At 44.2% G+C, this 21518-nt stretch overlaps 1 protein-coding gene across 2 annotated transcripts in view; it reads right to left on the bottom strand.

Moving 5' to 3' along the window:
* The window catches only part of fbn2a (fibrillin 2a), a 73808-nt gene that overhangs the window by 32585 nt on the left and 19705 nt on the right, over positions 1-21518 (bottom strand). For both annotated transcript variants that reach the window (XM_023845307.2, XM_023845309.2), the window contains 13 exons: positions 20733-20858; positions 18715-18840; positions 9973-10125; positions 8107-8289; positions 7887-8024; positions 7423-7542; positions 6375-6500; positions 4442-4564; positions 3685-3807; positions 3418-3570; positions 2921-2974; positions 2614-2739; positions 610-735 (listed from right to left, as the gene is read on the bottom strand). In XM_023845307.2, coding sequence (XP_023701075.2) covers positions 610-735; positions 2614-2739; positions 2921-2974; positions 3418-3570; positions 3685-3807; positions 4442-4564; positions 6375-6500; positions 7423-7542; positions 7887-8024; positions 8107-8289; positions 9973-10125; positions 18715-18840; positions 20733-20858 — 1677 coding nt within the window. The remainder of the gene's footprint in view (positions 1-609; positions 736-2613; positions 2740-2920; positions 2975-3417; positions 3571-3684; positions 3808-4441; positions 4565-6374; positions 6501-7422; positions 7543-7886; positions 8025-8106; positions 8290-9972; positions 10126-18714; positions 18841-20732; positions 20859-21518) is intronic.

The raw sequence follows: 21518 nt of genomic DNA on the forward strand, positions 1-21518 counted from the left end.
TTACTTGCATACCAGTCATATGCATCCCTGGTGATAACTATGAAGGTAGCCATGAAACTGTAACTCAACATTTAAGACACACTAGATTTCCCTCGTTTTGTATAAGAGCAAGACATTTGGGATGGGTGACAGAAAGGGAAACTTAAATATGAATCAAAGCCGACAGAATGGCTCTGATAAACTACATTAAATAATTATTATGGTGTAGTTCACATTTTACAATACATATAGAATTTTTATTTTTGACATTGGTGGAAAAACTTTGTTGAAGGTTTTTAAAATCATCTGCGTTAAGATATGAGCTCACAGCACGTTCGAGGTTTGGATCAAACAGATACCAGATTAAACATCAATTCTTCTCAAAGCTTCTCACTTCATTAAACTGCATGACATCCTTCATACACGCAGATACTATGCTTTTAACGGGTTTCAAGTCTGATCCATTGTATAACTTTAAACCAAGCCATTTTAAATCAGTGTAAATAATTCACATGACCTCAACATAATGAGATTAGCAAGAATATATCCTGGTTTGTGTCTCCACCGTTGGGTCTTGGTGTCCGTCATGTTTTTGTTATGTCATGGTGAATCGAGGACATCATGTCTCACCTTCACACGTCTCTGAGTCCTGCCTGAAGATGTATCCCTTGGGGCAGCTGCAGCTGTAGCTTCCCGGAATGTTCCGGCAAAGGCCGTGGTCACAGAGAAGCCGGTTTACCAGGCACTCGTCGATGTCTAAAAAGGTAAACGTGAAGACGGTTGTCTGCCTGCACTGATTTCTAAAGCCGCATGGGAAAAACAAAAAAGCAAACTATCTTTTATCGGTGTTTGAGATCTGAAACGCAGATGTAAACAGGACAGATTGTTCACCTGACATTCATCAGTATCTAAAAGGCAAACATATGGAAGCACTTGGTGATGCTCTGAGGCGAGCAAGCCTGTTAGACACAATCAGAAACGAGTAAATACATAGAAACAGGAATGGTCATGGCATACGGCATAAAACACAAAGATGAAAGCCAGCTCACTCTGCCCCAACGACTGAAACTCATACAAACAGACTGATCATGCATTGACCAAGCCATTGACCAAAAGAAGCCCGTCCATATTTCAACAGATGTATTTTAACCTAAATAACCAGGTTTTCTGCTAACAATGCTTTCCTCACCACACTTTACTATCTGCGAGTTTTCCTCCCCCAAACAGTTTGACTGACATTAATAAAAACCTTACAGAACAGGGAGCCCGAATATATCAGACGTAACCGCGCTGTTAAAATAATTTCCCGTGACGCTCTTCAACAAAACATATGGGGCAGGAAGGACAGTACTGCCGTGATGAACGTGCTGCTTGGAATTCCAAGAAAAGCAGGTCGGAATGAATGACTCACTACTACGGCTTAGATGGAGAGAACTACAAAAAAGCCAGGCTGGTGTGCAGCCCGTGGAATAATCACACGCTCTGATAAGGAGAGCGGCCTGATAATCAACTGTTTACCTATCTGCTCCAAAAAAGGTTTAACATAATACACGCTTTCTTTGGAGACTTCCAATAACCTGCAAGAGCTGTTCTGAGAACAAGAGGGTCGACTCTCTCATTTGGACGTTCAGGGCTCCTCTACGGGATGCTTGGGAAATGACTACTGCCGAGCGACGGGTCCTTCCTGTCCGTCTCTGCTAACTGCGCTTCATGATTCCAGCACAGAAGCTTTCAACAAAACTGAAGATTAAATTGTACCCATTTTCACATTCATCTATAGGAATGTGGTTGTGACAGATTTTTAAATCTGGCTTTTATAAAAGTATAAGTATGTAACATCCTGGGTGTGAGGAAGTTCTCCAGAAAGCACAGGAGCTGTGAAATTTCACACTAATTCCACACTTCAATGCGTGACTCACCTCTCCTGCAGAAAACATCTCTTTGGTATTTATGATTAAATGAGCTTGCTAAAGTACTGAAACACAGTCTGTAATGAGGTACCGATAAGCTCAGAACAGCATTAAAGGAGCGAAGCGTCAAGCTTTCCCTCTTCTTTAAGCGATGAGGTGATCTGACGCTGATTTTCAGTAGGTACAGCATCAACATCCACTGTTCTTCAAACAAACACTCAAGGCCCTCTTACTTGGCTTGTGTGTAACCTGGCCTGAAAGAGCCCCTTTCCTGATAAAGACAACATTAATCATGACGCAATTCCTGCTATGGTTACACTAAATTAGGCTGCCTTTGGAAATCCTTACTGTAAGTCTCAGCTTCCACCACACAAAAGGGCACCAGATTTCACACTATGGTTATGGCGTAAGAGCAGGAACCCTATAAAGCTCGGTTCTGTTTTGTTTTTGAGGGAGTTTGGTTTCCTTGTTGAGCAGGAACTTTCTAAAAATGTTCTAGAAGCTCAGGTTAAGTAAACACAGCAATCCACTTGGGCCATTGTTTGAGCATGGCTTCCACGGGATCGAATTACAGCGCCCACCTCCACGGAAAGCACCTACCATTAGCGCCCCCTGCAGAGCGGTTCCTAGATAAACAGTCACACTCAAGGACTAAAGCTTAAGAAACGAGCATTTGATGCAGCAGATGGGTTAGTTAATGTCTGTTTGTTCACACTTAACTCACCAATGCAGCTTTTCCTGGTCAGGTCAGGCTCATAACCCATGTTGCAGACACAGCGGTAACTTCCCCGCAGGTTCTCGCACGCACCATTGGGACAGATATCTGGGTCCAGCGCGCACTCGTTAATGTCTGGCCAGCACAGAGGGAGAGGGACACGGAGACATTTAAGCAGAATGGACAGGCATTCGTCTAGGAACCGAGTGACAGCTCCCACATGCGTGGACACATGAAGAGACAGCAATGTGATGGAGAAACAGAACAGGGAGAAAGCCCATAAAATGACACAAGTCACCGCAAACCATACAGTTACCTGTCCCATCCACAGAAAACCCAACACCGCTTCCACACAAGGCCTGGAACTCGGCTGAAAGAGAAGGAAAAAAACAAGAGAATTCAAAATCCTGAAAATGAACATAACCATGTCCTACTTATTAAATTACCTCTGCAGCCTTTGGACCACTTGTGATCACATCTGGAATTTGGAAGCGCACGGATGTAAAGGTAGTGGTAAGGAGTTCTTACATTAAACACTAAAGGTGAGTAAAAGGTGCCAAAACACGAGCGATCACGGGTCTAGGTAACACAGATAACAGGTCGCTGCTCTCTTGCTGCACTGTGACTGGTCTGTGTTTCATTTCTGCCTGTATCATTACAATTTTTTGCATAGTTCATATTCCGGATCCTGTGACATCTAACTTCTGGGTAAGTTTATTATGAACATAATTAATTAATGCTGAAATTACGGTTCTTTGCCTAGATATATCTAAGACAGCACTAGTGTTCCCAGGGGAAATTCCGGGGTCACACCTGAATTCCGGCCTGGGCACGGGTGGCAGGGCTCTCCGAAGCTGTAGTTGGGATCGGCGCAGCAGCATTCCGACTTTGTGACGGCGCCCTGGAATGGCCGTGCGCACACGCCCTTCTTAATGGCCCCGTAGCAGGTACTGCGTATGTGTGTGTCTGAAATGGAGAGCGATAATTGGTTTCCAGTCACTTCTGAGTCATTCTGGCGAGGTGATCGGACTAGCCGCTTGGATTTTGGGGTGAAGCTGGCTTCCTGAGGGGTGGGGTTACCTCCGCAGAAGCGGCCATCCATGCTGACTGCCAACCCCGCCAGGCATTCACAGCGGAAGGAGCCGTCTGTGTTGATGCAGCGTCCGTTCATGCAGATCCCGGCCGTCAGGCACTCGTCGACATCTGCTCGGGGTGGGGGGGGGGGACGCACAAGAGTCCACATGAGTGACGGTAGAAGGGATCAGTGATGACAGGGACGCTCGCTGAACCCTGATGAAATACAGCCGACGGCTGCTGTGGTGCCTCTGCGACAGACACATGTACAGATGCCGGGACCCATTCCAGGTCTGCCACGGGTTCGAGGAAACACACAGGGTGATCCTGTCGCGGTCACGGGGGCAAAGAGACCGTGCAGGGGTCCGACCCGGAACATCCACATGCACCTGTCAACCTTTGCCTTTGACATTCATGGTGACATTGACAGGAATTAAACAAATGCCACATAGAAACCACAGCTAATTAAGACCTGGAGCACATCACTGTAAACTAAAATCTATTAAAATCAAAGTCTGTTTTCCTTTTAGTATGTGCAGTTTATTACAGCTGAATTCTACAGTTTGGAGCAACAACAGACGGGCCTTTGAGCAAATTTGCGCAACATCTTCGTACGAGGATGCATTTCTTACAGATTTTATTTCATAGAAACCAGCTGTTTATTCTATTCTAGGCAATAAAATATTACACCCATTATTAGTATCTAACATGACTTTGGGCTGAAGAACAAAAAGATGCAGTAAAAATTTGCCCCTGTACTCACCAATGCAATAGCGCCCACTAGGGGCCAGGGTGAAGCCGGGCTTGCAGACACACCGGAAGCTGCCGTCCTCGTTAATACACATGCCATTCAGGCACATGTTGGTCGTGGCACACTCATCGTGGTCTGGCGGTGCCCGGTCATGGGACAGGGATGCAGACATTTTGTAAGGCCAAAGGTGACATGTCACAGACAGTCAGCACACAGGGAGAAGCTGTGCCAGTCCGGTCAGACAGATCGGTATTTTCCACCCTGAATAAACACCCGAATCTTTAGCTTAATCATATGAAACTAATGAAAATCTCAATGGAAGAACAAATTTCCGAAACTCACACAGTGCATTTGTTGTTGTTTTTCAGATGAGACTGCCAATGATCTAAAGTCAGACCTCCTCAATATATCTGTAACATTGGGAACCAAAACTCACTCAGTCCTCAAGTAATCCAACTGAGGTTATTATTCTTCAGCTGAGGTCCCAATTCAGAACAAAAGAATGGACACCTGTAAATCTATAGGGTTACCCAATCCAACTTACTAAAATTCTAGACAGTAAGCTTCTTTCTATGTCACACTTACAGACAGCCTTGTCCAATGACAGGGGGTCTATGTCACACTTGCAGACAGTCTATGAATTTAACATAAAAAATTAAGACCTAACCATGTAGAAGGCTGCTATAAAAAATGAATCAAGCGACTATCGCCATTCACTATCAGGCCAACTTACCCAGGTCCCCCCCCTGCCTTATACCCCACACTTCCTGTCCAGGCTCTCACCCCCCCCTGCCTTATACCCCACACTTCCTGTCCAGGCTCTCGCCCCCCCCTGCCTTATACCCCACACTTCCTGTCCAGGGTCTCGCCCCCCCCTGCCTTACACCCCACACTTCCTGTCCAGGGTCTCGCCCCCCCCTGCCTTATACCCCACACTTCCTGTCCAGGGTCTCGCCCCCCCCCTGCCTTATACCCCACACTTCCTGTCCAGGCTCTCGCCCCCCCCTGCCTTATACCCCACACTTCCTGCCCAGGGTCTCGCCCCCCCCTGCCTTATACCCCACACTTCCTGCCCAGGGTCTCGCCCCCCCCTGCCTTATACCCCACACTTCCTGCCCAGGGTCTCGCCCCCTGCCTTATACCCCACACTTCCTGTCCAGGGTCTCGCCCCCCCCTGCCTTATACCCCACACTTCCTGTCCAGGCTCTCGCCCCCCCCTGCCTTATACCCCACACTTCCTGTCCAGGGTCTCGCCCCCCCCCCTGCCTTATACCCCACACTTCCTGTCCAGGCTCTCGCCCCCCCCCTGCTTTAAACCCCACACTTCCTGCCCAGGGTCTCGCCCCCCCCTGCCTTATACCCCACACTTCCTGTCCAGGCTCTCGCCCCCCCCTGCCTTATACCCCACACTTCCTGTCCAGGGTCTCGCCCCCCCCTGCCTTATACCCCACACTTCCTGCCCAGGGTCTCGCCCCCCCCCCCCCCCACACTTCCTGTCCAGGCTCTCGCCCCCCCCTGCCTTATACCCCACACTTCCTGTCCAGGGTCTCGCCCCCCCCGCCTTACACCCCACACTTCCTGTCCGGGGTCTCGCCCCCCCCTGCCTTATACCCCACACTTCCTGTCCAGGGTCCCGCCCCCCTTGCCTTTTACCCCACACTTTCTGTCCAGGGTCTCGCCCCCCCCTGCCTTACACCACCACTTCCTGTCCAGGGTCCCCACCCCCCTTGCCTTTTACCTCACATTTCTTGTGAGAAACTCCAGGGTCACCATGTCCCTGAACTGGATAAGCGGTTAAGGAAGCCAGGTGGGTAGATTATCGGGTGGGTGCTTTTCATTCACGCCATTTTGCTAATGTCAGTCAGGAAGTGGATGGATCGCATGGTTTCCCATGATCCTCCAGGCCAATTTGGGCTTTGGCACAAGGCCTACAGAGAAGCCTCACCCACACAGCTCCTTCCGTCAGGCGTCAGCTGGAAGCCCGCGTTGCAGATGCACCGGAAGCTTCCATCTGTGTTGAGGCAGCGGCCGTTGCTGCAGAGCATGCCATTCTGCAGGCACTCATCGATGTCTGGGAAGCAGACAGAATGTCACGGGCCATGCTGGGTACCACAACGAGTCCCAATCCTGTGGTTCTCTATCAGTGGCTCTATGTTATACATAAGATGCGTTTTATGACAGGGGGTCTATGTTACACTTAAAGACAGCCTTGTCCAATGACAGGGGGTCTATGTTACACTTATACGCAGGCTTGTCCAATGAGGTAGGTGAATGTCACACTTACAAACAGCCTGTCCAATGACAGGGCATCTATGTCACACTTACAGACAGCCTTGTCCAATGACAGGGGGTCTATGTCACACTTGCAGACAGTCTTGACCCATAACATGGTATGTACAGGTATAACAGTACTGCTGCTGTTTGATATACTAAAGTGGTCAACAGAAGTGGTAAACTTCTTCATGCACAACATGACAAAAATTAACTAAAAAACTATAAGTAACACGTAATACATGTGCAATTCTGTACACAATGTAAAGTAATGTCAGATTATGGACAGACAATTTTAAGTGTTAAAGTGTTGACACATGGTATAAAAATAAAAAATATATTAAAAAATAAACAAATTCAAATGTGACTAAATGTAAAAAAATATCCAGACTGAATTACTTTCAGGGTTGCAGTAAAGTCGGTGAGTATAGCTTGTTGAAGTTGATTTCTGTCACGACACTCACCTTAAGGTGAGAAGATAATTTTGTTGGTTTGAAATGTTTACTAGCAGATCCTGCACTTGAAAATTTAGCAGAGCAATTTTTGCAAATTGCATGTCTAATGACATTAAACTAATTCCACACAGCAGATATTTTTCTAACTGTTTGGTACGCCTGGTTCATTTTTAACCATTGGCCGACGGCAGATTGTAGCTGTATTGGCCAATACAATCGTTGCATCTCGAGGCAGGATGTGACATTCTCCAAGGCAATGCGCCTTACCGATGCACGCCTGTCTGGCAGGTGTCCGCTGGAACCCCGAGTGACACTTGCAGTAGTAGGAGCCCAGTGTGTTGACGCAGTCCCCATTCGCACAGGGGTCGGAGGAGCACTCGTCCACATCTGTTTGGAGAAAGTCATGAGCAGCAGTCAGTGTCAGAGGCCTTCACTTCTCCAATGACTATGCGAGGTGTAGCCATACAGGAAGGAGACCCAAAGGTAACATTTTCTAATCCTGAGAACTGCCATTGTAACATGGAGGAAGGTATCCTAATTGGCTTTAAAAGTATCCAGCTGTAGAATTAAATCCAATTGAATGTCTGCAATTCCCCCCAAATTAAATAATCCACTGTAAAATGGTACAATATGTACAGTGTGAGGCTCATTAGTGGTACACAGTTCCCTGGAATAATGTGCATGCATGCTCCAGCTGACTGTTTCACGCCTGCGCTGCAATGTTGCATCACCTGCGCAGTCTCCTCGGGCGTCCTGCGTGAAGCCCACGTTGCACTCGCAGTAGTAACTGGACCGAACTGGCACACACCGGCCATTCAGGCACAGGTTGGGCAGCTTCTGACAGATATCCACTGTCTGGTTCAGGGTAGCTGGGAAAGTAGATGCTTTACTGTGCCCTGCTCTTAATAATAAAACATGGTTCTGAGTTCCAAACCCCGCCCACCCCCTTACCGTAATCAGGATAGTTGATTCTGGGCCCATTCCCATTGGTGGGGGGAACCCCTCGACCATTAAGCATTGGGTCGTGTGCAGCTGGATCACGGGGATCTGTGGGGATTCGGCCACCAACGATCCCGGGGTCCGCAATCGGGAACCTGCCGGGGACCCCCTCGATGCATAGCTGGCGAAACTCCTCTGCGTGCGCAACAAGGCAGAATCACATTAGGCCAGTACCAAACTATTAAAGGGTGAACAATATGCAAGTAACTATTAAAATAAAGGAATCTCTAGTAGATTAAGGGCAGGTGCTTCCTTAAGTAAGTAGTATCACCAACATGCTGAAAATAATGTAAAAACATGTTGTCCATTGCTTTAGCCACCATGCATGGAGGAGGAGCTCTGAAGAAGCTGGCAGATGGAAGTCTGAGGGGAGGAACATCATCATCTAACATCATTGAGCACCATCACAGGGTGGAACACTGGAGTTATTTTGTGATTGAAGTAGTAGAAATAGCACAGGGCATGGTCTACTGAGCACTGGAAAAAAGGCATGGTCAAATGAGTCACCCTTCACGCTGCTGTCACGTAAGGTCTGGGTTACATGTGGGGAGGACGCCAAAGGAAGCCTGCAGCCAGTGTTTGTTTCCCATGGTGAAGCGTTCTGGCAGCTCTGTTAAGGTGCCGAGTGACATGGTTTATGTCCACTCAACCCCTAGGAGGTAATTTCCAACAACGTGCAGCCATCCATCCTACAGTGAAGCATTTCTATCCTGAAAAGCCCCTATCCACAGAACACGAGTGCTCACCAACGGGTTTGCTGAACATCCCGATCCAAATGAACAGTTACGCCAGATTCTAGATTGACACCAGTGATATTATATTGAACCACTGGCAGTAAAATACCAAATTACGATGGAATCACTGGAGGAATGATGTCACATCCCCTCACAGTATCAGCCCGGACACTACAGTGCATGCCAGAGTGTATCAAAGCGGCCATGCTGGCTTGACTTTATTCCGATGCTTCCTTTATTTTAGTGGTCACGTGTGGATTATGGGCGGCAATGTGAGCCTCAAAACTGGCACACCAGAGATGGGCCTCAGTCACCCTCAATATGAGACCGGAACGGTGAAAGTATGAGTACGAGTAACACTATTTGGCAAGCAGGGCTGCTGGGATTTCTGAATTATTAACTGAGTTCCTATTTGTGTCCCCATGTAGATAAAATATTAATGGAGGACAGAGGAGAATTTCTGTCCCCCCCCAACTTCCCCTTGCTTTTTTCATATTGTGAAATTTTTATTATATTTGTTAATGAATACAAAGATCCAAGATATAATTCCAGATGATAGCTCAATACGAATATAAAGTCTAAAAGCTGCAGATGCCCACAGATCAGGGTTCACAACTCCTGTTTTACAGCAGAGATGCACAAGTACTTTGTATATTGCTTATTATACAATTAAAAAATATATATATATCCATAAATAATGAACAACAATGCCCCTATGCACAAAATTCATGAGTAGTTTGGATGACTGTTGGTTATAATAATAATAATAATAATAATATAATAATTGATACTTTATTGATCCCCGTGGGGAAATTGTTTTTACGCCTCCCTCAACTTGCTCTTTGCAGAGTAAGTTGTCTGTGAAGGGCAGCCACCTGTTGGGGCGCCCAGGGTGCTGGGGGTTAAGGGCCTTGCTCAAGGACCCACAGACGTGCTGAGGCTGGGATTATATTGACTAAAATAACCAGAAAGAGGGTCATATGCTGTGTGAAAAAAGGCTTAGTGTTCAATAGGGCCAGTGTGCTATTATATTCAAGTAGGATTTTTTTGGGACCCTTGGGGAGCCAGTACAGCCCTGTCTTACCAGACACACGGACAGGGCACATCTCAGGCAGGGTACCCCTCGTCCAGCACCGACCCGAGTCACAGCAGCACTGGACCTTGGTAAAGTGACTCGACAGCTCCTGTGCACAGCGCCCGTTCAGCAGGCTCCCGTAGCAGGATCCCACTCGCTGGTCTGAGGCATACATGACAGAGGACATCATTATGACATCACAGTCTAGTGCACAGGAGACATTATTGCATCACATCATTCTCTTTGTTCCATTGTTCCATTGTTAAAAAAACGTAGGCCTTTTATTTAATTGGTTTGCATACTGCCTGATTATTTGAGGGGGCACAAATAACAAATTAACTAATCACTACTCAAGTACAAATCATAAACAAATATAGTAACTGCATGAAATGAAGTGTTATGATTGACTAATGATGAACGAACATGGGATCCATACATAACTAACACTTAGATTCTGGTTAATTTAGTTAACTTTTTATTGTATCTTTGACTTTAATTGTTGTGTGTACCCTTTGTAAGCTATAGGATGTAAGATTTGGGATTATTATTATTAATAATCTAAACATTAAGTGTGTAATAGTCTACTAATACATTATTTGTCCCCTCTCAATTAATGCCCAAGCTTCCTGATAAATCCCATGATCCCCCTGTGGCCTAATTTCAGCTAGTGATCACATGGCCCGAGTCCTTAACATTTTGCTGTGAAAAGTCCTGACTGCCGCTTTAATACCGTCTCTCCCCCAGGAGGTGATACCATGGGGAACTTGAGAATTCTTACAGCCATCTGCCATTAGGACTGAGAGGCCAGAGGCTCTGGATGGGATCGACATCTTGGTGCCGGTCGGACCTGAAAGCCGAGCCCTCACTGGCTGATATACAAGCCCACGGAACTTCAGTGCCGGTTACAGCTGATAAGAAAGTTAGACAGCGCCAGAGCTTGAAGGCGGGGAATTTTATTCCCTCCAAATGCAAAACCTTGATGGGCTCATAGTTTTGACAGTATGGTGTGAAAAAGGCACTTGTCTGAGATCTCCGCACCGTATGTAGGTCAGGGAACTTCAGCTGCGACCCGCCAGACTCTTGCAGACCCACACAGAGTCATGTTTGCACATGTGCTTCCTGGCAGGGTGAGGGGGGAGGCTCCAAAGGAGAGCATGCTTCTCCTGTTAGGCACATGGAGGCATGCGACGCCCACCCATCATGGGAACGATAACCTGGTAACCATGCATGCATGGCTAAGTTAGGCTTTGCTTACCTGGAGGATGGAACCTCTAGGTCACCTGGAACTATGGGTTCTGGCGTAACTCAGGGAGCCAAGAGGCCCAGGAAAACAAAATGACCGAATCTGCAGCTCGCACTGATTCAGTCTGCCAGCTAAACCTATTTATTTGCTTTTACAGGAACACACACACACACACACACACACACACAGGTTTGTAATTATATCTTTGTGGGGACTCTCCATTCATTTCTATGGGGAAAACTCTACTTCCCAACTTGACGACATTAAGAGAGACTTCTGGCATTTTTACGGTTTGATTGCATTCACAGATCTTTGTGGGAACCTGGAAAATGGTCCCCACAACATTAAAAAAACAGGCTGCAGGTTTTTATTACATTGTTAGTGACATTTGGTCCCCACAATGTAATATAAACATAATGTACACACACACACACACACACCAGCAACCTATTTGCCTTTACAGGAACACACACAAATATAGATAGATAGATAGATAGATAGATAGATAGATAGATAGATGGATTTTTTGTATTTTTTATATATTTTATACAAAAATAAATCAATACATTATGAAAAGCTTAAGAAAGGTATGCAACGTATGCAAGTCCTCCTCATTGGCTGAGGGCCCCCAAGAACGATCCGTTCACTGTCGCGATGGACCATGAGCCTCTCAGCGGCTCCCAGTGCGGCGCCCTGGCCCGGCGGTGGCCGTATCTGGAGCTTGTTAGCGCAGTGTAATACCCGGCCTGGAGACGCTTAGAGGAAGCGTACGCAGCCCTGCACATGCTCAGCGTCTGGACTGTGGACTCGCAACCGGGGCTGTTTACCTGAGACAGATTTCCCTCCCCTCTGCTGTACCCCTCCCCTCCATTTTTCCTTTTTCTCTCCCTGCTTCACCAGACAAAATGAATTCAAAACAAAATACAGTAAGTATGTAAATGATATCCAGACCGCAGTGTGGGTGTGGCTTACTACTCTGTAATATTCCTCCTTAGGCTTTTCAGAAATACATCTTTCTTAATACTGCCCCGTGGAAAATGATAAGTTAAAAACATCTCAAAAAACATACTAATTAAAATAAAAAGTGAATCAGTTATTTCCAAATAAATTTTTTTATTTTTATAAAACATCCTTCCCCAGCAGGGTGCTTGACATGTGCACATGCATGCACAGAGCAAAGAAGTCCAGAACAGAGCAGGGGGAGGAATAGTAACCTGAGAGGATGGAGGTCAGTGGGCAACCAGCTGCTCGCACCTTCAGGAAATGCTAACCTTACAATTTCACCCGGATACCCTAATATCACCAAATAAGTATGTATAAATAAGTTCAGCTAGTTCATCAGTCCTATTTTTTAACTGTACCATGTACATACCATGTTATGTATTCACACTTAGCTAATTTTGCACACTTCTGTCTGGTTTCACCGACAATGTATGCTAACTTGTCTTTTAGCCACCTTTATAGGCCTGGCCCTACAAATTCAGATAAAACCATCAAATGTAACACTTGTTCATTGATACAATTCATCAAAACAGTAAAGTAAAATGAAAAGCGGATTAGCAGTGGGAAGCTAATTACCCTGGCCTTGAGGATGGAAGGAACCATAATCCCACCCTGTCCTTCTGAGAGACGTATTCACACCTGGAATGCGATGTTAATGCTGGCTTTTGCAAGGTAATTGCAGGTTAAGTCCAGCCACCGGCACCACAAGGGAACTGGAAGTCACGATCACCCGGGCTCCCCTGAGAGGTCGGGAAGCCATTGCACCGCCGGCATTCTGCACGCGTTTCGACACGCTCGGCAGTTTGGGAAGGGGTGGGCAGAGGGGAGATTATTTTCAACAAAATCACCTGCCGGGTAATAAAATAGGTCTGTAATTGCTGCACAACCAGAAGAGACAGTGCTCTCCAGGCTTATAATTGTACTGAGAACTGAAGCAGAAGGTCCTGGAGGAAGGGAGGGTGGTGATGACACGAGGATGAGGCCACGCCATTAATACGATGCGTGATGAAAGGGGGTCATGGGAAAGCTCAAGATGACGGCAATAATACCCCGAGTGTAGCAGGAGACTTGGTTATAGGGGAGGAAGACCTCCCACTGTCTAACAAGAGATCCTGCAATTTCGTCTGTTGTTCCTCATGATTACCAGGGATTCACTGAACCTGCCTTCTTAAGAACAATGACAAAGACCTGGAAGACAGAACTGGTTCTACTATCATTCGCTCAGCTTTTCCAACATTAATATTATTTTTTAACTGTAGCTTGCTGTCTGATCTTACCTAATTTAAACTGATTTGTGATGTTTGATAGGCAACAGGTAATTAAATCTATATATTTAGCAAGAATGTGCCACATATACAAAAATATTCCCTATTGTGTTTAATTAACTGGGGAAAATATTTAATTATAATTTCCAATGCCATCCTTACATAAATGGAAACCTTAAAATAAGATTCAATTCAAATTTAATGATTTAATGAAGTTTTTTTCCACTTGCAGTGAAGTGAACTATTCCATGACAAACACAATTAATGTTGGTCTGAAAAGCCCCTGCAGTAGCCAAAACAATAAATTGTTCAATTTAACACAACAGAAAGGAAGTATGAAGTAGCTAGCAGCCAGCAAGATGCAGATACATGACAGTGAATGTCGCACCTGAAAGAACAGAGGTGAGCAGAGTGACACATGGAGCAGCTACAGTCACTTCCAGCAGACTGAGTGCCTACCGTACCCACGGCCATAGGAAATGGCCAGATGATTGGGCTTCAATGGAATGCCGCAGCAACTTGGAAAGGTAGCCTGAGCTGGATTTCAGGCTAAAGCCCCAATAACCACTGCAATGTCACTGCCAGCCCCTTTCCTGAAACGCCTGCCACGTCCTGCCTGCAATCAGCAGAGGCTACTACACTACTTTCCTCCCCCATCCTGGCTGCGCGGTGGGTCTGAATACTATATTATCGCCACGGAAACAATTCTGCCGCAGGCCACGGTCCCAGGGCCATTTAAAACATTTTTACATAAATCAACATGCAATGTTTTATGGTTTTTCACTGCTGCCTTTCCACTTGAGTTCCTATTATTTTTATTATTTCACAACTCATATGTATCGTTTGATGTGTCATGCTGTTCATTTCATGTCCACTGGCAAGCTCTGTCAGGAGGTGTTACTTTCCAAAATGCTATTATTATTATTATACATCCATCTTCAAAGAAATTCTTGGGAAAAAACACTAGCTGAATACATATATTTAGTAAAAATACATTTAGACAATGATAGACAGTAACAGTAATTATTATATAATAAAATACATTTAAAAATAAAGATTTCTTATTAATTATTTTAATATCATTAATAATAAACCATTAATACATTTAATTATTGTAATAATAATGTCGTGCCCAGTGGGGACAGAACGGAACGGAGACAAAGGTCAGGGTATCAGGGAATACGGGGTTTAATTGCAGGTAAGGCAGGCAAAACGTAGACGGACAATACAATGACCGGACTGGGGAAACAAACTGAAACACGGACTAATGGCAACAACCAGAAACAGCTGATCACACGGGGAATCCACACAAGGTAACGAGGGGGTGTGGCACACGGAAGGAGCGGACGATCGGGGCAGGACACTTTGTTTGGATACATTTATTTTCTTACTTTACAAATGACTGTTTTGATAAATGTGCTTAGATGTGTTTAGTACAGTATATGCTCTTATTATTTTATCCGGCTCATTTTGTGTTTAAATGCTAAAAAAAACATATTTAGGTGTAATTTTTTGGGGTCGGGAACCAATTAATTGGTTTTCCATTATTTCTTATGGGGAAAATTCGATCAGAACTTTTTAGGATTCGATCCGGAGTTCTGAACGGATTAAGGTTGAGTTCTGAGGTACCACTGTGTCTGTGTCTGTGTGTGTGTGTGTGTGTATATATACACTGACCTAAAGGATTATTAGGAACACCTGTTCAATTTCTCATTAATGCAATTATCTAATCAACCAATCACATAGCAGTTGCTTCAATGCATTTAGGGGTGTGGTCCTGGTCAAGACAATCTCCTGAACTCCAAACTGAATGTCAGAATGGGAAAGAAAGGTGATTTAAGCAATTTTGAGTGTGGCATGGTTGTTGGTGCCAGACGGGCCGGTCTGAGTATTTCACAATCTGCTCAGTTACTGGGATTTTCACACACAACCATTTCTAGGGTTTACAAAGAATGGTGTGCAAAGGGAAAAACATCCAGTATGCGGCAGTCCTGTGGGCGAAAATGCCTTGTTGATGCTAGATGTCCATCCCTTTATGACCACCATGTACCCATCCTCTGATGGCTACTTCCAGCAGGATAATGCACCATGTCACAAAGCTCGAATCATTTCAAATTGGTTTCTTGAACATGACAATGAGTTCACTGTACTAAAATGGCCCCCACAGTCACCAGATCTCAACCCACTAGAGCATCTTTGGGATGTGGTGGAACGGGAGCTTCGTGCCCTGGATGTACATCCCACAAATCTCCATCAACTGCAAGATGCTATCCTATCAATATGGGCCAACATTTCTAAAGAATGCTTTCGGCAATCAATGCCACGTAGAATTAAGACAGTTCTGAAGGCGAAAGGGGGTCAAACACTGTATTACTATGGTGTTCCTAATAATCCTTTAGGTGAGTGTGTGTATGTATGTATATATATATATATATATATATATATATATATATATATATATATATATATATATATATACATACATATATATATATATATATATATATATATATATATATATATATATATATATATATATATATATATATATATATATATATTAGGGATGGCACGGTTCATGAAAAAAAACCGAACCGTTCGGTTCGCTTGTCTCGGTTCGGAGCATGCATGCGTCGCACGGTTCGACGGTTCATGACATGCGCAATGTAGCCTCGTGCCCCGTATGTGACGTCAGTGTGTTTCCCTTTCGCGCGAAAGAATAGGCTATATGCACAGATCGGTGTGACGTAGTTCCGGTAAAAGTTCAGCCAGCTAAGTAATTTCCGGTAGCCTTTCGTTTGCTGCGTTTAGCTCGTGTTTTCGGCGTTACCACCCTGTCTCTGAAGAAAACGTTTAAATTTTAGCCAACCGATAGCACAACATCTGAACGCTGTTGTGCGCCTTTGTTGTGTGAATTTAATGTGCGGTTAGGCACTTTGTTAAAGAAAATTAAGCACTCCAGTGAGTGTCATGCCTCGATCGTCCGCTCTTTCCGTGTGCCACGCCCCCTCGTTAACCCTGTGTGGATTCCCTGTGTTTACCAGCTGTTCCTGATTGTTGTCAAATTTGTCATTACTCCATTGTATTTAGTCCGCGTTTCCGTTTCTTTCTCCAGTCCGGTCATTATATTGTAATTCTGCTTTACCGCTCGTCTGTGTTCCTTTTGCTCATTAAACCCCGCATTCCCCCGATCCTAGGTCTCCTCGCCTATGCTTCCCCGGTCAGCGTTGTAACAGTGAGCCTGCTTCCATGCTGCAATGTGAACATTTGCCATGTTCCTAAAAATTCTGTTTATTGCACAGTGTCTGACCACACAGACCTACAGGCTATTGCCAGATGATCATACTAGACATATCAACTGGACATATTTTGCACTATTACAGATTGATGTCTTGTACATACACAGAAACTGATTTTATCGATTACGCAAGAACATTCAATATAATTAATACCAATTTTTTTTCACGTTATATATACATATATAACGAACTGAATCAGGCTTAATCAAGATAGGTGATCTATCATTTTAACGATCCCCAATTAAATTAACCCCGTGGACCGGACAAATACAAAACGAATGATTAAACATTATATGCGTCTCTTTTTGTATGTTTTCTAAATAAGACCGCGTGCCCATACCCAACTGAAATAGCGATTAAAGCGATCCATTCTTTTAGCATTTATGTTAAGGCAAGACTTTTATTTTATTACTGTTCTGGGATTAATAATGTTTAATAATTTTAATAATGTGCTTTAAGTCAAGTCAAATTCAGTTTATGCATGATTACATGACATAACTTTTTTAATACTGTATCCTAAATTGTGGATAATTAAGCTATATATCATATGCTGAAGTACATTTCTGAAGTGTTAAAGATTAAAAGAAAAAACAACAAGAACCGTACAGAACCGAAAACCGTGACCCTAAAACCGTGATACAAACCGAACCGTGGGTTTTGTGAACCGTGCCACCCCATATATATATATATATATATATATATAGAGAGAGAGAGAGAGACAGTTTACCTGGCACAGTTTACAATCTATAGAACTTATGACAACTTGCACATATGACCTAAGTTTAAAATATATATATTAGGGCTGTCGAAATTGACGGGTTAACGCGGATTAATCCATCATCATGATTAATCTGATTAAAATTTTTAACGCAATTAACCCATCTGCAGCGCAGAATGACTCAAAATCCCTGAAATGTCTCTGTCAACCCATTTCGGCCAGTTTTGGTGCGTTCCATTTGCCCTGTGAACTCGTATTCCGACTCTATTGGACGGATTCCGGAGTTTTGAAGCCGGAAGTGACATACACGCTCCCGTTTCTTGGAGATCTGAGAAATATCTTGGAGCAGCACAGAGGATCCCGAGTTCAGAATCCAAGATGGCTGCGCCTTTTATCAAAAGAAGGGAAAGTTGTAGTTTTATACTGTTTAAGCACTACTTCTCATTTGTGGCTCATTAAATCGGTCGCACACATTATACCGTCCAACTTATCTGTGGACGTGTTGCTACGGAGTTTTATATGTAAAGCACCGCGCATAATGTGTTAACTGGATTTCATGATTAGTCGGATTATTTGTCGGATTTACGGTAGTTCGGGCTAATTGTAAGTGAACCAAGATAAAGACCATTTAAACTGAGGTACCTTAAATATGACAAGTTGTCCGGCTAAGGAAAAAAATCTTGCTTTTTGATATGGGTCCATGGTATTGCACTTCTGTGGCAGATGGAATGCATCCGACTCGTGTTCAAGATGTTCAATACACAAGTGCATATATGTTCCCTTTTTTCTTGAGTCCGTTTGCTCATGCAAAATGAATTGTGATTAATATAGATTAAAAATGAATGATAATTAATCGTGATTAATCTAAATTAATCCACAGCAACCCTGTGATTAATCTGATAAAAAAAATTTATCGTTTGACAGCACTAATATATATATATATATATAAGTCATTCTATATAAAGATAAATTCTGGGTGGTCATACGCTACCCTACGTAGTGAGCAATGCGTGCTGTACAATAGTGGCCACGAGAAAGTTGTGTGCCGTATGGCGGCGTGATCTTGCCAAACTCGCACGCATCTCCCAGTCTCATTTTCACACCTAAGAATGAGTGTGATTATCCTATTCTGACATAGACCCACTTTGACATACGATCTGTCTGCCGGAAAGAACCCTAGTGGTAAGTCTGAGTTATACATGAGGTCTTTGAAGGCTGACTCACCCAAGCAGCGCGTTCTGTCGGCAGAGAGCGTGAATCCGGCCGGGCACACGCAGGTGTAGCTGCCAGGCGTGTTGGAGCACATCCCCCCATCACACAGGTGTGGAGCGGTCGCACACTCGTCCACATCTGTCAAGCGAAGCATGCCAGATAGCCGTCTGTCACATGGCCCCTCTGCAGCACTGAAGTCTTTTGTGAGAGGCTCCCACCTGAAGCCGTGGGTTTTACTTATTCAGCAGACACTTTATTACACATATTTCTTTGAGAAAGCTGGGTCAGACAGTCCCTGGAGCAACTGGGGTTTAAGGGTCATATTCAGGAAGTGAATAATAAAATGGCTCTGTTCTACCGTCGACCTCCTGATCCCAGACAGTGCTCTAACCCGTTGAGCCACACACCAGACCTGTTAGCGTGTTTTAGCTCACAGCCCATAAGTTCATAAGTAAAATTGTGGTGCAAGTGGTTAAATTTAATGGTCACCCATCCAAATGCCCCTTAGATGATTCAGTCTTGGCCTGACTGAGTATGTTATCATTTCACACAGGAAAGGTGCTGGGATAAGAAGATACACTCTCATTAGTGAGCTCATTAAAATGGATAAATAGAGATGGTTATTTATCTTCGCGACCCCAATCCTGGCACGCTCTCTCTCTCTACTCGTTTTATTTTCACAACCTCACCACAACCTCATGTCTCTTCTTTGTTGCTTCATCCTGTGCAATAATGCCTGTCGCTGACGTTATCGTAACTCATTATATCTATATATAAACTTTGCATGGCAAACTAAATACATCAGCTTGTTACAGTGTAGCTACTCCCATAGCAGAACAAGGCAGCTGAGAGCTTCACAGTTTTCTAAATGCTCCATTCGCCTGAACCTCAGTCATTTTCCCATCAACTTCATTGAAATGCACAGTGTAAGGCATCTCAAATAAATTCTAGGCACTCACACACCTAAAAAGAATTTGTGAAAGCAAAACATTTTATGTATAAAATCTTTTATATATATAACACTAGTTCCAAACGCTATACCTTGATATATATTTTTAATACTGTTACTAAAGGCTAGAGAGACTGATGTTTTCAATCAGTCTGTAAATCATTTAAACACAGCAATACGTCCAAGGAGAAAGAATGATTTAAAACACCAGGTAAGGTTCTGAAAGAGGAATGTGGCTCACACAGACTGCCTCAGTAAGACCCCAAGAGCCTGGAAGGTTCTACAAACATCTAATTTAATTGATTTAAGGTACATTTCCTATGACATCATACAGAGGCCTTCAGAATCGAGGTTGTCTAGGACAGCATTAAAAATATACAGTTGTAAAATAGATGTCAGTGAAAACTAATCTTAATGGCCCGCCTCTTTAAAATCTACTCAGAATGAAGTGCCCTTGAATTGATACATACTGTGTTAGCAACACTTCTGCCGTGACAAGGGCTGCTTTTAAAAAAATCAACTGCTGCCATGAAGTCATGTGACCATGCCTGTGACTTCCTGGTATGTAACGAATCTCCTCCTTTAATAACAGGTGTCAGTACCTCAGACACTTCCTGGGGCCCTTCTGCAGGCATCGAGCCAAAAAGCAAGGAACAAAAAAGCATATAAATATTTCAATGAACATTTCTTACTATCACTTAAGTTGGAACAGAATCAAACTGACTGCAGAGATTTAAAAAAAAAAAAACTTATATTCAATGATAATAACAGCCAAATTGCTGTTTGTCGTGGGATTCAAACCACTAAAATGCAAACAGATTGCAACTGCAAAGGTATGAATGTGAAAATGATATCAACATTATCAGCAGCATTATCACTTTGTAACAAGTTAACAGGTCAGTAAAGGGTGTTCATTTTTATAGAAGTTACCACAAACTTTTCCTTGTTCTCTATTGTTCTGGTTCTCTGAACCACAGATACAGTGACTGATATACACAAAATATAAAGGGGAAATAAACCAGCAGATTAAAGTTCTCAGTATTCAGGAGGATGAAGGTGGAGAGCCATTCTCCGCACTCACCCTCGCACTTGTGCGTGGCCTCGTTCTGCCGGTGCCCAGTGGGGCATCTGCACTCGTAGGAGCCCACCGTGTTGACGCACCTTCCCTTCTGGCACAGCACTGGCATGACCTGGCACTCGTCCACGTCTGGAAGACAAGGACGCCAGTTCAAGCAACGTGTCACCCTAAATGCATAAAAAACACACCACTGTAATCTGTAGCTGAAAAATCTGCCTGCACCACTTCTATGATTTTGTATTTGGTGTTTTGTATATCGGGGCGTGGTCAAGGAGAAAGGCAATGCCAGGTAACAAGCTAACTCATTCAGTTCATCCATCCATCTATCCTTTACCCACTTATCCTGGTGAGTTCACCTGCTTCGTATTCTCAGTCATTACACACAAGTCTGCCATTTATTTTTCAAACCCCGAAGCCCAGCCTGTCTAGCCCTTTCCATAAATCCACGCTCTTCCCCTGCTGGTACCAAAATGGGCGCCTTTTCACTCGTTCCTGCTGCTTTTGTCAAAACACAACAAAACCCTAACCCTAACCCTAACCCATCTCCACACCTCTTCCCTTATACACTCCTATTCCCCAGCCAGGATCAAGTCTTACAGACCTGCATGGCATGTTGTTTTGGTATCCTGTCTTCAGAACCAGACAGAATGAAATCGTCCATGTGGATTAACTTGAGGATTAATCTCCAGGTAGGCTTCATTACCCCCCCCCCCCACCCCCCGAGGATATCCTTTCTATCAGACATGCCGCAGAAAGCCGTGAAGAATGTGTATCATCTCAGATCAAAGC

The sequence above is a fragment of the Paramormyrops kingsleyae genome, chromosome 7, assembly GCF_048594095.1.
Source record: "Paramormyrops kingsleyae isolate MSU_618 chromosome 7, PKINGS_0.4, whole genome shotgun sequence".
Classification (NCBI taxonomy): Eukaryota; Metazoa; Chordata; class Actinopteri; order Osteoglossiformes; family Mormyridae; genus Paramormyrops; species Paramormyrops kingsleyae.